General features: G+C 49.5%; 1 protein-coding gene across 1 annotated transcript in view; it reads left to right on the forward strand.

Annotated features, from left to right (window-relative positions):
• NIPAL3 (NIPA like domain containing 3) overlaps positions 1-4,138 on the forward strand; it is a 53,239-nt gene extending 49,101 nt beyond the window's left edge. Inside the window, exon 12 of the mRNA XM_075552519.1 lies at positions 988-4,138. Coding sequence (XP_075408634.1) covers positions 988-1,187 — 200 coding nt within the window. The 3' untranslated portion in view covers positions 1,188-4,138. The remainder of the gene's footprint in view (positions 1-987) is intronic.
• Positions 4,139-13,869: the final 9,731 nt, after the last annotated feature.

Consider the following 13,869-nt stretch of genomic DNA (forward strand, 5'->3'; position numbering starts at 1 on the left):
TTAATGATTGGGCCACCCAGGGACTCCTCGTTAACCACTTCCATTGGTTGACATGAAGACCAAATAAGATAAAATATACAAAGCTTAGAGCCGGTTGCTCACACCAACTAAACACTCTGTTCACATTGCCCATTATTCTTGTTGTTGTTACTATTATGAATGAAAGTGTTTCACCCAGTGCCGAGGGCACGTAAGCAGCCAAATGTCAAAGGCATGTTGCTTGCAATTTCTCCTAACTCAGCCTGGGGACAGGGGAATCTGGAAGGTCTTCATCCCAAGCAGGAAAAGAGTTGCCCTCCGAGCTAACTTGACCCAGAGGGAGTTGGGGAACTGTAGACAGGCTAAATGACTTGAAAGTAAAGTCATTGCCCTACAGTGAAGCACTGCAATACTCAGACGTAAAAACCACACTCACACAGTAGGGTAATAGTGGATTGATTGTCTGTGGGGTACAGCCCTTTGGTTTAATGCTTCTTCAACAATAAAACTTGGCTTTAAAATCTCCCCTTACCCTCTACGTGGGCCAGGAGTGTTCATGTTAAAGGTCAGAATACGCTCTGAGCATCATGATGCATCTATCGTGGTCCTGTGGCCACGACTCCCAGGTACCTTCTCTTCTCAACAGTCCAATGAGGTTGTGAATTCAACAGCAAAGTGTTGGCATCTACCACGTTCAAGGCACAGCCTCAAGTCAACGCCATCAAGTCTACCGTCACTACATTCTAGGCCAACCGATGGTTTCTCTTGATGGGGGAGCTGGTCTGTGTCTCTCTTTCCTGAACATTCATCCTTGTTGCTTAGCAACTGTAATATTTCTGGTGTATTTTTATGGATGTTCTCTTTTAAATCCAAAGCACTCAGGAAATTGACAATGCACATGATTAGCTCCTGAGCACTATAATTAATCTGTGGCAGGATTGGGGAAGACGCCACCTCCCCTGGCCCCCTCACCACATAATCATGTAGGGAAAATGGATTTCATTTCAGGTATGCAGAACATGCATGACAAGGGGATGGCGGTTCAGCCCGACCTCAAAGCGTCTTTTTCCTATGGGGCCCTGGAAAACAACGACAGCATCTCTGAGATCTACGCTCCTGCCACCCTGCCCGTCATGCAAGAAGAGCACGGCTCCAAGAGTGCCCCCGGGGCGCCCTACCGGGTCCTGCAGCACACCAAGAAGGACTGAGCCAGCGCGCAGCGGACTTGCTTCGCTTGCCTGGCTTTTCGATTTGTTTGTTTTGTTTGCAAAGAGGAGAACTCTACACCTTGGATCTTGGAAGGCTTTTGTCTCTGGCAAAGGATACTTTCATCCTGGTCTTGAACATTTCACACGGGGGGGAGGGGGGGGGCGGGAATGCGGGCCCGGAACCCAGCCTCCTTGAGGAGGGGTAACCGAGCTGCAGCCCAGCCAGTGACCAAAGGCCACCACATCCTTGCGCTCATCTTTCAGATCCAGCAAAACGCCTGGGGACCTCAGTCTCGTCTTCCTCCACCACGACGGTGGGCATGGCCGAGGCCCAAGTAACCGTCTCACATCTGCGACCACACTCTGCAGCCTCCGAAGTGGGCAGCCATCGGGCAGCACTCTGCCACCCGCCGCACGTCGGAAATGCTTCCGAGGTGAACTTCCGCTTTCCTGCAGCCCGCTCTTGCCACGAAGCTGTGCAGACTTGCGTCCACATCGACTCTGCTCTGAAAAACGAATTTGGTTTGGGTTCTGAGAACTACTTAAATGTTCCCCTCCCACCCCACCCCCCAAGAACAGGGAGGTCTCGAGAGCCAGAGCGAATCCTGGAAAGGGGCTTGCACGTCTTCGAGAGGACGGGAGGATCTGCCCCGTTCCAGGGTCACTTTTCCCTGCCCTCTGGTGGCCTCAGGGCCAAATGCGGCTGCTGCTCCGGAGGCAGCCTCAGCCGCTCTACACTCCCCCCTGGTGGACACTCCCAGCCTGAACGGTTCCTTCCTTGAATCAGTGGAGATTCTGGGTTCTCAGCCCCGTGCACCCTGCGAGGGGGCCTCAAAAGCCCAAGGGAAAATGGCATTAAAAGATGATGGAATTTTCCCACCAACCTTTTTAAGCACCCTCTTATGTCTGTGAAGCAAGCCTCCTCCATCCTCGGCTGCTGAGATCGAAATTCCTCTGACTGCATCCAGGATGGGTCTTAGACCGCCTGCTTCTGAACATCAGTGGACATAAAGATCCCTGGGGTGTTGGTTTAAAACGCTGGTTCCCTTGCCCCAGCGCTGGGCCTGAGGAGGGGGCCGAGAGCACGGGTGAGTCTGCTGTAGTTTGGGGATCCAGCAAAGAAAACCCCTGGAAAGCCGGAATTTCCTCTCTCAGGCTGCTTTGCATCGCTCCCACAATCCCCGATGACCCAGCCCACTGTCTGCTACCTAGACCCACATTCTTGCTGCTTCCCCAGACAGCCTTTATCAAATCGGCCAGACAACAGTGTTACTAGACCAGTGTTGATATATCGATCATTCATCTTAGCGGATTGATTGTGCTTCATACCAATTGAGTACCTTGACTTCTCCAAAGCCTGTTGCTTGCGGTACGTGACCACCATTGTACCACTTATGTGTTGTGTCCAAAAGAGCCAAGACGTCAGCAGGAAGTGAGCATCTTTCCATAGGCCAGGCATCAATTGAATGCAACGCCACTTGGGAGCCATTTGCTCTGTGCTGAAACACGGGGAGGGTGCACAGGTGATGCAGAGCAAGCTCCAGGGCCACCCTCCCTGCCAGCAGGGGGAGACACAGCACCCAGCACGCCGTGGGCAGGTGTGAAATGCGATCGCTCACTGCAGAAGTGGCTAGTTCAGGAGGCCCTGGTCCGGGCCCAAAGTGTTTAGACAGGAGCACACCCCGGCAGGAAAGCTTTGCCACGGAAAGAGCCGGGCCAGGTCGGGGAGGTGGACCTGGACAGCCAGAGGCATTAAGACCAGGTTTTCACAGCTATTTCGAGTTCCCTCATTTCCCAAGTGATTTTCGTGAGGCCAGAAGTTCGGGCAGAGTGGGTGACGGGAAGGCAAGCAGGAAGGCTGCTTAAGGGTGTCGAACCCAGGTGAGTAATCATTTTTAAGATGACACGCTCCCACGCTTCCTCTGCCGGCAATCCCTCTTTTGTTAAGAGCCTCTGAGAGGCCAGCCAGCTCTCCGAAGCAATAGATAAAAATGCTCTGCAATTTGGGAGCTGCCACCGCAGCCAAGGGATGCTGTTGTCAGGGGACCACTGCTGGGGCTGGGTAGCCCTGCCGCCTTCTGGTTTAGGGCATGGCATTGTCCTGTGCCGCTGTGCTTGAGGAGGGCCAAGCAGAAAGTTGCCCGGTGGCTTCCACCACTCAGGAGTAAGTCACTTGGGCTCTTAGGAAGAGTTAGTCACACGGAGCCATTGTTTCCAGAGCTCCAGGTCTGTCTTGGGCTAGCTGGTCTGGGTCTTTGGCCCCCAAATGGGCAGTTTGCTGGTGATAGCAGTACCTGCTGTGAGGGCGGGCCAGGGGCAGTCGATGCTTTAGATTTCTCTCCTGCTTCTGACAGCCCTGAGCCCTCTGGAGTGTCCCAGGCTGCATCAGACACCACGCTCCGCCCTTCCTAGCAACCAGATCCCTAACACGAGGTCTAACCTCTCAGTGTTCACGCCCCTCCCCTCCCCACCCCTCTTTCTGTTTACCTGTTCTGAAGGCTGGGGCGCTAGGTCTCCAGATGAGAAGTTAGAGCCAGCTCTTCTCGTGGCCATGAAGTCCCCTCTGACAATGCTGTCACACTAAGCTCAGGTCAGCCTTGGAGTCTGGCACTGTGGAACCCACTGCTGGGGAGTGCCCTAGCCTTTGCTTCTCTGGTGGAAATCAGCCAACCTGATGGCTTCATGCAGATCTGATGCCCACCAGGTAGAGGCCGGGAGGCCTGCCCTGCAGCCTGTGAATTCCAAATCTGGCCCAACACTGCCCGGTAGACAACAAGAACTTACTTTTATCTCTCCGAGAAGCTGTCCAAATGAAGTCACCTTAGAATATTCTATGTGGATGCTTACATTTTGTTAACATTGTAACTAATGTGGCATGTCTTATTTTTCAAAACACGTGTGTACTAGGTGCAAATAACATTATGAAGTGGTATTTAATTAAAAAAAAACAATTTTCCATTATCTATTGAGTCTGAGTCTTGTTGGAGCTAAGAAGTTGTGCCTAACAATAGACGTCTCTCCGAGTGTGGAGATGCCCCGTGTTTGCTGCCCCGTGTGTCCCCACACACGCCTCTCGAGCCCTTGAAGTGTGACCAAGAGGACGGAAGAACTGAATTTTTCATTTCATTTGATTTTCATTTGAATATCCACGTGTAGCTAGGGCAGGAGGGGGGAATGTCCAGCCCATGGACCATATAATCAGGCCCTCAAGACCAGCTAACATCACAGGCCTCACCAGAGATAAGCATGTCCAGCCATCACATTAGGGGTGCATGTGACCAAATAGAGCTGGTTAGTTCTAGTCGATCATTTCGTACGGCCTGAGAATGCTGCTATAAATATCCAAATGGCCCTCAGCAGAAGAAAGGTTCCCCGTCCTGCGCCCTATCCCTGAGCTCGGGGCTGCTGCGTTACCCCTGCAGATCTGCAGAGCCCTGTGATCACCAGGGAGGCTGCTCGGAGGCCCTGCTCCGCAGCCCGGCCGCAGAGAGCACCGGCTAGAGTGCTCCCTTTGAGCTCCCGGCTCCCCCGCGTGCTAGCTGTGTCCCGTTCCTTAGGCTCCATCTGCGTGTCTGTGAGACAGGATAGCCCCGGACCGGCCTCCGGAGCACTGCCTGCAACAATGCAAAGGCATTTGTCCAGTTTCCCATCAGACACTATATGACAGGGCTGCAAAAAGTTCATGGGACAATTCCATGACTTTCTAATTCAATTTTTCCGTGAGCTTTTTGAAGCCCCCTCATATTTTGTTGAAGCAGTAGCTCCCCACTTCATTCTCTTAATACTGTTTAATCCCATAATGAACATTTGTGATTTTTCTTAATTGTGCAGTTCTGTTTCCAAGATATAAAGACTGGGTGTGGTCTAGTCTCTATCCATGTTCATATAAACATCTATAGTTAAGCTATGGTGGCACAGTAGGTCAGTCATTGACCTGTTAATCACAAGGTCAGCAGTTCAAAACCACGAGCCACTCCTCAGGAGACAGATGAGGTTTTCTACTCCCACTAAGAGTGACAGTCTCAGAAGCCCAGAGGGGCAATTCTACCCTGTCCTGTAGGGCCTCTATGAATAGCCTGATAGGACAGAACAGAATCGACTCAATGGCAGTAAGTGAATACAGTCATATATTTAGTTTATGTAAAGTAAATGTTATTTCATTTTTTATAACTTAATTTTAATATAATTATTTTATGTCTATTTTCTATGTGTAACTACAAGGGTTTTTCAAAAAGTTCATGGACAAATAGAATTAGAAGGTAGTGAGATTTTTTCACAAACATTTTGAAGCCTCTCATAACTAAATATACCAAACCCAAATCTAATTCACAGCTATTGAGTCAATTCTGACTCATAGACCCTGTAGGACAGGGTAGAACTGCCCCAGTGGGTTTCCAAGACTAACTCTTCCCTGGAGTAGACAGCCTCACCTTTCTTCCAAAGACTGCCTAGTGTTTTCGAACGGCTGACCTTGTGGTTAGCAGCCTGACATATAACCACTACACCACCAGGGCTTCTAACTAAGTACACACACACTACTATATGCACACTCGTATACGTGCATTTGTTGGGCACTTACTGTATGCCACGCTATGTCGTGTGTGCTTCATTCCTCCTTGAGATCAAGTCCATGAGCGAGCTTCCATGAGCCCCGTTTCAAAGATAAGGAAGCTGAGACATAGGTCAATAGAGCTGGTAAACAACAGAGCCAAGATTTGAGCCCGAGGTTGCGTGGCTCCAAAACTCAAGCTTGTAGCTCTCCTGCTGTGCTGCCTTTCTTAACTCGGCAGAATGGATTTCAGTGGGGAGATGGCTTGCCCACACTCATTCTTCCCTTTAGATGGCTTTAAGGGAGGATGCAGACCCAAAGAGCAAACAAACTCGTCAACCAAGTCTCCACTCAGCTCACCCTGGCACCACCGTCTAAGCGCTAACAGGACAAGGGAACAACATTCCGTCTGTCCTAGAGCTGGGGGCGGGGGAGCGGGGGAGGAAGCCTCATGATCATCCCTCATCGAGACTCTGACTTTATCAAATCCCGAAACAGTACAACTTAAAAACCCAATGCATGCTACAACATGGAGGAACCTTGAAAGCATTGTGCCCAGTGAAGTCGGTTGGAATAGTCCATAAAAATTGGCTAAAGGCTAACAACTCTCTCTCTAGTTATCTTTGAACTTGAAGTTTCCTTTCATAATTTTCCTACAAAATAAATCTAGACATCTTTGTCCAAACAACAAAAGACAAAGACGGGGAACTACGCCTGCTCCAGAGAAATACCGTTTGGAGGGCAGCAGGCCCAGAGGTCTGCCACGGTCTTGATAAATATAGAAACAGCCGAGCATTAAGCGTGTGAATAGAAAGCATGTATATACAAGCCAAGAAATGAGGGGCTGCTCATGGTGTTGCTTTTAGCATTGGGAAAAGAACCCAATTCCGGAGTGCTGAGAACACAGCCCAGGTAGGAGGAGAGGTCACTGTGGCGATGGGAGTATTGGCCAGTCACGCTTGGATTTGAACATTCGGCATCACACCTGAGATGCTTTTAGGCACTTGATTGTCAGAATTTCCAAGTTACAATACACACATTATCACAAAGTCATAAATAACAACCAGCTATTGAAGCAGAGAAACTGAATAGGAGGAATTGCTGACTAAACATGAAGTTGTTACCTAGATACCTTAAAGGACAAAAAGGAGGATGCTAAGGTAACCTAAGAAGTAGCTATTGGTCCTCGGGCCTCAAGAAGAAATAGGAGAGGTCGGAATTCTTATGAAGTGTACTGGGGGCCGGGGGGTGGGGATAAGAAAAGTGTACGGGGCAGAAAGCCTCGTGTTTCTTCCTCAGACAACCGAGGGCCTTGAACTGCTGACTTTGCCATCAGTGGCCCTACATGGCCAATAGTAAAGCATTAACAACCGCTGGCAAGTAGACCCTGACTCATGAAGAGCCGTGTACGTCCGAGTGGCACCATGCACCAGAGCGTTCAATGGCTGGGTATCTGGAAGTAGATCACCAGGCCTTTCTCCTAAGGTACCTCTGGGTGGACTCGAACTGCCAATCTTCCAGTGAGTAGCCAAACAGTAACCATTTCACCACCCAGTACATCGATGCTTGGGAGAGAGCTGACACTCAGACTGCTGAGGAGGGGGTTTCTCTGAGCTCAGAGGGGGGCCCAGTTGTCCCTGTGAAGTTCTGGATGAGTCCAGGAGATCCAGAAAGGAAGAAAACACATCTCTAGCCTTACCTAGGAAGGAAGGATTTTAATTCAACCACAATTACTGGCTACAAGCACCCTCAAAATGGCAGGCTACGCTTCCCTACTATTGGTCCTCAAAGTAGGTACCAGCAGCCAGAGTGGTGTGGGCGACAATGAGAGGGGTGGAGTGGGAGACTGTAGGCACTCCAGGCACAGTGGGGAGCCCTCGTGGGGCAGCGGTTAAAGCTCTTGGTGTGGCGGTGTCTGGTCCATCAAGTTGGTTCTGACCCATAGGGACCTTAGGTACACCGGATGAAGCACTGCTCGGCCCTGCACCGTCCTCTCAGTCGTCCCTGTTTGAGCCCGTTGTGGCAGCCCCCCTCCATCTCATTGAAAGTCTTCTCTTTTTCACTGCCCCGCTACTTTATAAGCACGGTGTCTACCACAAGGTGAACAGTTCAAACGCTGGGGGAAGGATGTGGCGATCCACTTTGGAAAAGATGCGCAGCCTGGAGCAACCCAGCGTGAGGCAGTCCTCCTCTGTCCTGTGAGGTCGCCTGGGAGTCAGAGGGGACTCAGTGGTAGTGGGTTTGGGTTTAGGGGGCTTTGTGTTTTTGCCTGAGCTCAGGGTCGCATTTGACCACAAGGAGCCCTAAGAACTGCTCTGAATTGCTCTAAAATGTGGCTGGGGGACCCTGGGGTGTGGCCATGATAAAGATCTTGGGTCAGAGAAGGAGGCAGGACAGGATTGAGGAAACTAGGGGTTCTCCACCATGACCAGGGGGGGAGTAAGACGGTTCCACCTGGGTGACCCACACTCACACAAGCAACCTCTAAGTCCTAGTCCCCCGGGGCCCTGCCCCTCCCCCATACACCTTACGGAGAAGCAGAGGGACAAACACTACAGAGAAGTTCCCTTCCAAGGGCAGACCATGCTCACTTACTGTTGGTCCTCAACAAAGTCCAAAGGAGAAGTGTGTGCTCCGAGGTCAAAACCGGCCTCTCCATCAGGGCACGCTCCAAACCCCAGGCAGGCCTGCTGCCTACCCGTTCGTTCTGACTCGTGTCCCAGGGAAGCGCTCCGTCGGGTTTTCTCAGCTGTTCACACTGCAGCAGGGCACCAGGCCTTTCTCACGTGGCACAGTGGGGCGGGTTCAAACCACCCAGCTTTAGGGCAGAGGCTCAGGGGAATCTGCAGGGCACGAGAGGCCTTGGTAAAACCACCATCTGCAAAGAGAGCCCGCACTGGGTGCCCACAGTCAGCATCCGGTTCTTCACTCTCGTCCACCGAGAGTCCATCACGAGGCATTTGAGCACATGTAACCGTGCAAAAGGCAACAACCAGGCTGCGCGGACTAAGCAAATGGCCGGGCAGCAGAAGCAGAGGGGCAGGGGTACAGGAGGGCTCACCCATCTATCAGATCTCTTTTTAGGTCTCTCTGAAAATTTTCAGGGGAAAAAAAAAAAACAGTTAGTGAGCACTTCTATGGGCCCAACCCTGGACATACTACAGTGACCAAAGCCGAGAGGAACCCCTCTCATGCACACATGCATTAAAGAAGGTAAAAAATGAAACAACAGAGATCTAGTGCGATCGTATTATAATCAAGGGAATGGTGAGAGCGTTTCTCAGTGTCAGGCCTAAATAAGAGGTGTGGGTATGGAGAACGGGGGTCGGTGGGACCTTCAGACCTGAAAGCTGTAGACAGGAAGCCCAGCAGAGACCAGGGCAGGCACGGTCCTTGGGTCCTGAGCCTCCGTCTAACCTGCCCCAGGGCCGGGCAAGGACCGCAAGGGAAAGAAGAGCTCACGCTCCTCCTCCACCAGCGTGTCTGCCGGCCCAGCTACCAACCGGCGGGAATGCAGTAAAGGATGAAAACAAAAATACGGGCGCCTTGTTCACAAAGCAGGAAAACTGCCCTGTAAGGCCCTGAAAGGGAAAGGTTTGTTCTTCTTCCCTGGTCTCTCTCTACTTATCCATTGTTTCGGTCTGTTTTTGTTATTTATTTGGTTTTGCTCTTTAATATCATTCTAGGTAAAGACAAAGTAAAACTTTACATTATTGCCTAGTTTTTTAACCATTCAGCTTTATGTCACGCAATATCTGTTTTAAAGGTGTACATACAAACTCTTAACTCTCGTGTGGAATTAACTGAGAATACACAAGTGTGTAGGACAATTGGTAGCACGTGTTTCTCCTTCTTACTGAACAGAAGTGCTTCCTAAAGCTAACTAAGCCACCTAGGACTCTTTTGAAGTAAGCGAGCATGACCGATGTCTGAGCCATGAGCCAATTCATCGCCTGTATGGTTGGGAAATATAAAGATTAAAGTCATAGAGAAATAGGAGAGATGAGAGAGAGTAACATAAAGAAGTCAGACACATCTCATGGGAGCATGCTCACCTCAGCTCCTCTTGGTGGTACACGTGGAGGTGGGGCACGAGAGGGCAGAAGAGAAAGCAATTTATTGCTAACCAAAGCTTATATATCTTTTGGGGGTGGTGCAAGCCCCCTAATTACAGGTAAAGGCATATGTAACAGGAAGGGGTTGTACTATAGGTAATACAGTAATGGGAGGGGGACAATCTAGGGGTATGCATGCTATAGAAAGAGGAGGGATTAAGGGTATACATGTGACAAGATGGGCGGATCCTAGATTCATGAGGCAGCCTAACCTTGATTGTCCTTGAGTTGGAGATTTGATTTAGCCTAAGCTTTCAGGGGAAGCAATCCACTGTCCCTAACAACAGGGAGTGAGCCCCATTTATGGTGGGATAAACAATAATGTCTGATAGCTCTGGATGGCTGAATGCCTTCAGAGAGATTATCTCTTAAGCATCTGACCTCCCACCATGTGCTGGCAAACAGCCTTTAATGTTTGGCATATCTTTGGGGAAGACAAAGCAGGGGGAAGTCTGTTTATATCCCAAAAAATCCCCTAAATCCAACAGCTTGGTTTGTCTACGGATCCACTTAGCTACATGTGTTCACCTAATTCACACTCAGTTGCAGCCTATGTCCTGGGCCTCACCAGATCATGACTTTGACTGAAATGCTTCTCTTCTATACCCCAATGATTATATCACAAATGTCTAATGGCGGAGAAGCTTCAATGCGACATGTTCCTTCCCAGGAGAATCCCTCTTTTGAGCGATTCCCCAGGGAATGTTCCACGTGTGCTGGGCGCTGTGTCCTCAGCAACATCATTGGGGGTTACCATTCTGACTGTCTTATTGTGCTGTGCCTCCTCCAGTGTCCCCTTTAAAACTACCCCTTGACAAGGCCAAACACCCCTTGCTGGTGACATTCAACTGATATACCCAATCTATCCCTGCCCCCTCCCCCGGCCCCACTGGCTCTGATCTAGCCAGGGAGCAAGCCTCCCCGGGGGCCTCTCCCCCCAAAAAACGGTTTCCTGTGAGGCCACAGGTCACCCCTAACCTGAGGGGCTCTTCCTGGTAGAATTCTCCTGTGGCTCCAGGTAGGCCAGCAGGGCCCGGAGCCACTTCTCCATCCCTTGTCCTTCTATCAGGAATGTCCTGATGCCTCAGAATCCAGACCCGACCAATCCCACTGGGCCCAGAGAGAGCGAGCGCGGGTTTCTGAAGAATGGCACTGCCTCTGCTGCTTCAGAAGACCCAACACAGTGGGCCCTCTCAGAACCAAAGCCACACCCCAGAAGTCAGAAAATGTTTCAAATGGGGGATGACAAGAACGGTCTTCTTCCCACTTCACTGAAGAAGAGCCGGGCTTAGAAACGGGGACTTCAAGGTGAAAGGACCTGGACGTGAGCTTCCGTGGGACTCTGAAGAGAATGGCTCTCTCCCGCCAGCTGACAGGGGCTGCACGAGGAGACGGGAACCACTGCCAGTCAGTGGATTCAGCACGGAGTGACCCTACAGAGCAGAGGAGGACTCTGTGGGGTTCCGAGCCCACAGCCCCCACCTGCCTCCTGCAGACAGTGGTGGGTCCTGCAGAGCTGCTGCCCTTGCCGCTAGTGCCCACCACTTAACCCACCAGACCACGAGGCGCCTCGTGGAAGGGAGAGAGGAGTAGGAATCGGTAAGACGTGGTGGAAAGTAACGTGAGGATAACTGTACCTTTTAGATAATAAATCTGCAATGATCAAAGCAGTTCGGGTTGGCGTCCCCGGGGGTACAAATGGTTACGCCCTTGGCGACTAGCCAAAAGATCGTCAGTTCAAACTCGCCAAGAGGAACCCCGGGGAGCAGTTCTACACCCCACACAGGGGGTCACCGTGAGTCAGAACTCACGCATTAGCAACTAACAACAGCCTCGCAGAAAGATAAGTCTGACCACCTTGAGTAGCATAGTTTGTGTTAACAGCCAGAGGAGTGAAATAGGAGAAATAACCTGGAACTAGACACGTTTCAAAATATATTAAGTTATACATCATCAAAGTCGTGGATAAAATGGACACTATAAGGTTAAAATCCTTGGGTAAGGAATTTGTTAGAGACTTACTCAGATCTTACACTGAAAGTTCATGTGACTTAGAGTGGTGTGGCAGTTACAGAATCTGTCAACTTGCAAAGGGGTGGAGTCTAGCCAGTCAATCAGGCCACAGCTTGATGACATGAAGGTGTGAGGAGATATGTAGCTCACTCTCTGCCAGACATTCCTGTTGACAAGCCACATGGCACTGCACTGATGAAGCCAGAGCCCTGGGGCTAGATCAGCCACGTGGAGACCCCTGCCAGCGCTGAGAGGCTTCCACCACCACTGGATCCAGTAGACTTTCCACCCACTGGCCTGTGATCTTCCAGCATTTGGCGTCATTTCATGTGTTGTGTGAGTCTAAAAAAAGTTTATGGACTAGTATCAGACATATTGGCTAATATCGGACTTATGGACTTGATCTGGACTGGAGTAAGATGTTTTCTCAACATACAATTGCTCTTTTATATAAAGCTCTTTCTTATACACATGAGTGTCTACGAATTTGTTTCTCTAGTAAACCCAGACTCACACAAGTGCTAAATGTTAAAAAAGAAAAAGAACTCATCAAAGGAACAAAGGTCACTATTAGATTTCAGAAGAACCATGGTTGTGCTGTGGTTATGGGTTGCGCGGGAGAATGAGAAAGCTTTCCACTCCTGTAAGGAGTGATCGTCTCAGGGGCCCGCAGGAACTGCTCTCCCCTGCCCTGTAAGATTGTTAGGAGTCCGCAGCGACTCCACGGCAGTGAGCTGTGAGATTGTAGCAAGGAGGAAAATGAGATGAAAATACCACCGAGTAAAAGGTCCGGACAGCCGCAGCCATGCGATATTTTAAAACTTCTGGATCTAAAACGTTGGAGAAAGATCAGGCTTTCCAGTTCCGCAAAGAGGCCCCTGCCCTGTAGGGCTCTCGGGGTTGACGTGGGCTTGCAGGCAGTGAGTGAGGGTATCAAAAACCAGAGAGAACCTTCCAAAGGGAAATCACAGGGAATACTTTCAATAAACATGCTCCCCACAGGGTAACTCTCCACAGTGTGTTCTTATGATCGGTCCAACAGTGCTCCTGAGCTAGCCCTGGCTGGTCAGCGATGGGTCTCGTAGCTCCATAGAGACATCGGCAAAGAACTGGAGCAGCTCAGATGAGATCTGAAAAATGAAACAAGGCTCATCGTCCACTAGAGTCAAGAGGCCAGGCTTCCTGCTCTTCCAACAGGAAAGGCCTTGGAAATGAAACACAGTCCTCAATATTATGAAGGATCTGGTAAAACATCCCTGTAAGATGTGGGAATCCATGGTTTGGACAACCTTTCTGAGATGCCTTTTGTCAGCCCACAGTGAGAGTTTTAAACTGTTCCTGCACCTTTGCCCAGTAACCTCTTCTGGGAATCTGGAAACCAGAAACATCAAACTCCCTGCCATCGAGTTTGTGCCAACTCGTTTCATCCCTAGAGGGCAGGGTAGAACTGCCCCTGTGGGTTTCTGAGACGGCAAATCCTTATCCGAAGGAAATAATCAGAAACAACACCACACTAATGCATAAAGGCGCTGAATGCATAATGAATTCTCTAAGAGAAAATGTGAAAGAAATCTTGATGCTCAACAATGGGGGGGGGGGGGGAAGGTTAAGTAATGAAATACACCACGAATTATTATATAGCCATTAAAATAAGTCTTAAAATAATATTATTAAAACACAAGGAAATATGCTTGACACACTGGGTGAATGAATGTATGGATTGTGGTAAGAGATGTAAGAGCCCCCAATAAAAGTATTTTTTAAAAGAATAAAAAATTAAAAAAAAAATAAAATAAAATAAATAAAAAAAATAAAAATAAAAAAAACAACAACAAAAAAAAAAGAATAAAAAATTAAAACGCAAGGAAATGCTCACATTTTAATGTTAAGCAGAATATGGGTGTTAAGATCCAAACTAATAATCTCAATGGTGTAACTAAGAAAAGGGGGAAACGTGGAAAGGAAACAGACTAAACCATTGAACAGCGGCTCGCTCTGCATCATG

The sequence above is a fragment of the Tenrec ecaudatus genome, chromosome 1, assembly GCF_050624435.1.
Source record: "Tenrec ecaudatus isolate mTenEca1 chromosome 1, mTenEca1.hap1, whole genome shotgun sequence".
NCBI lineage: Eukaryota > Metazoa > Chordata > Mammalia > Afrosoricida > Tenrecidae > Tenrec > Tenrec ecaudatus.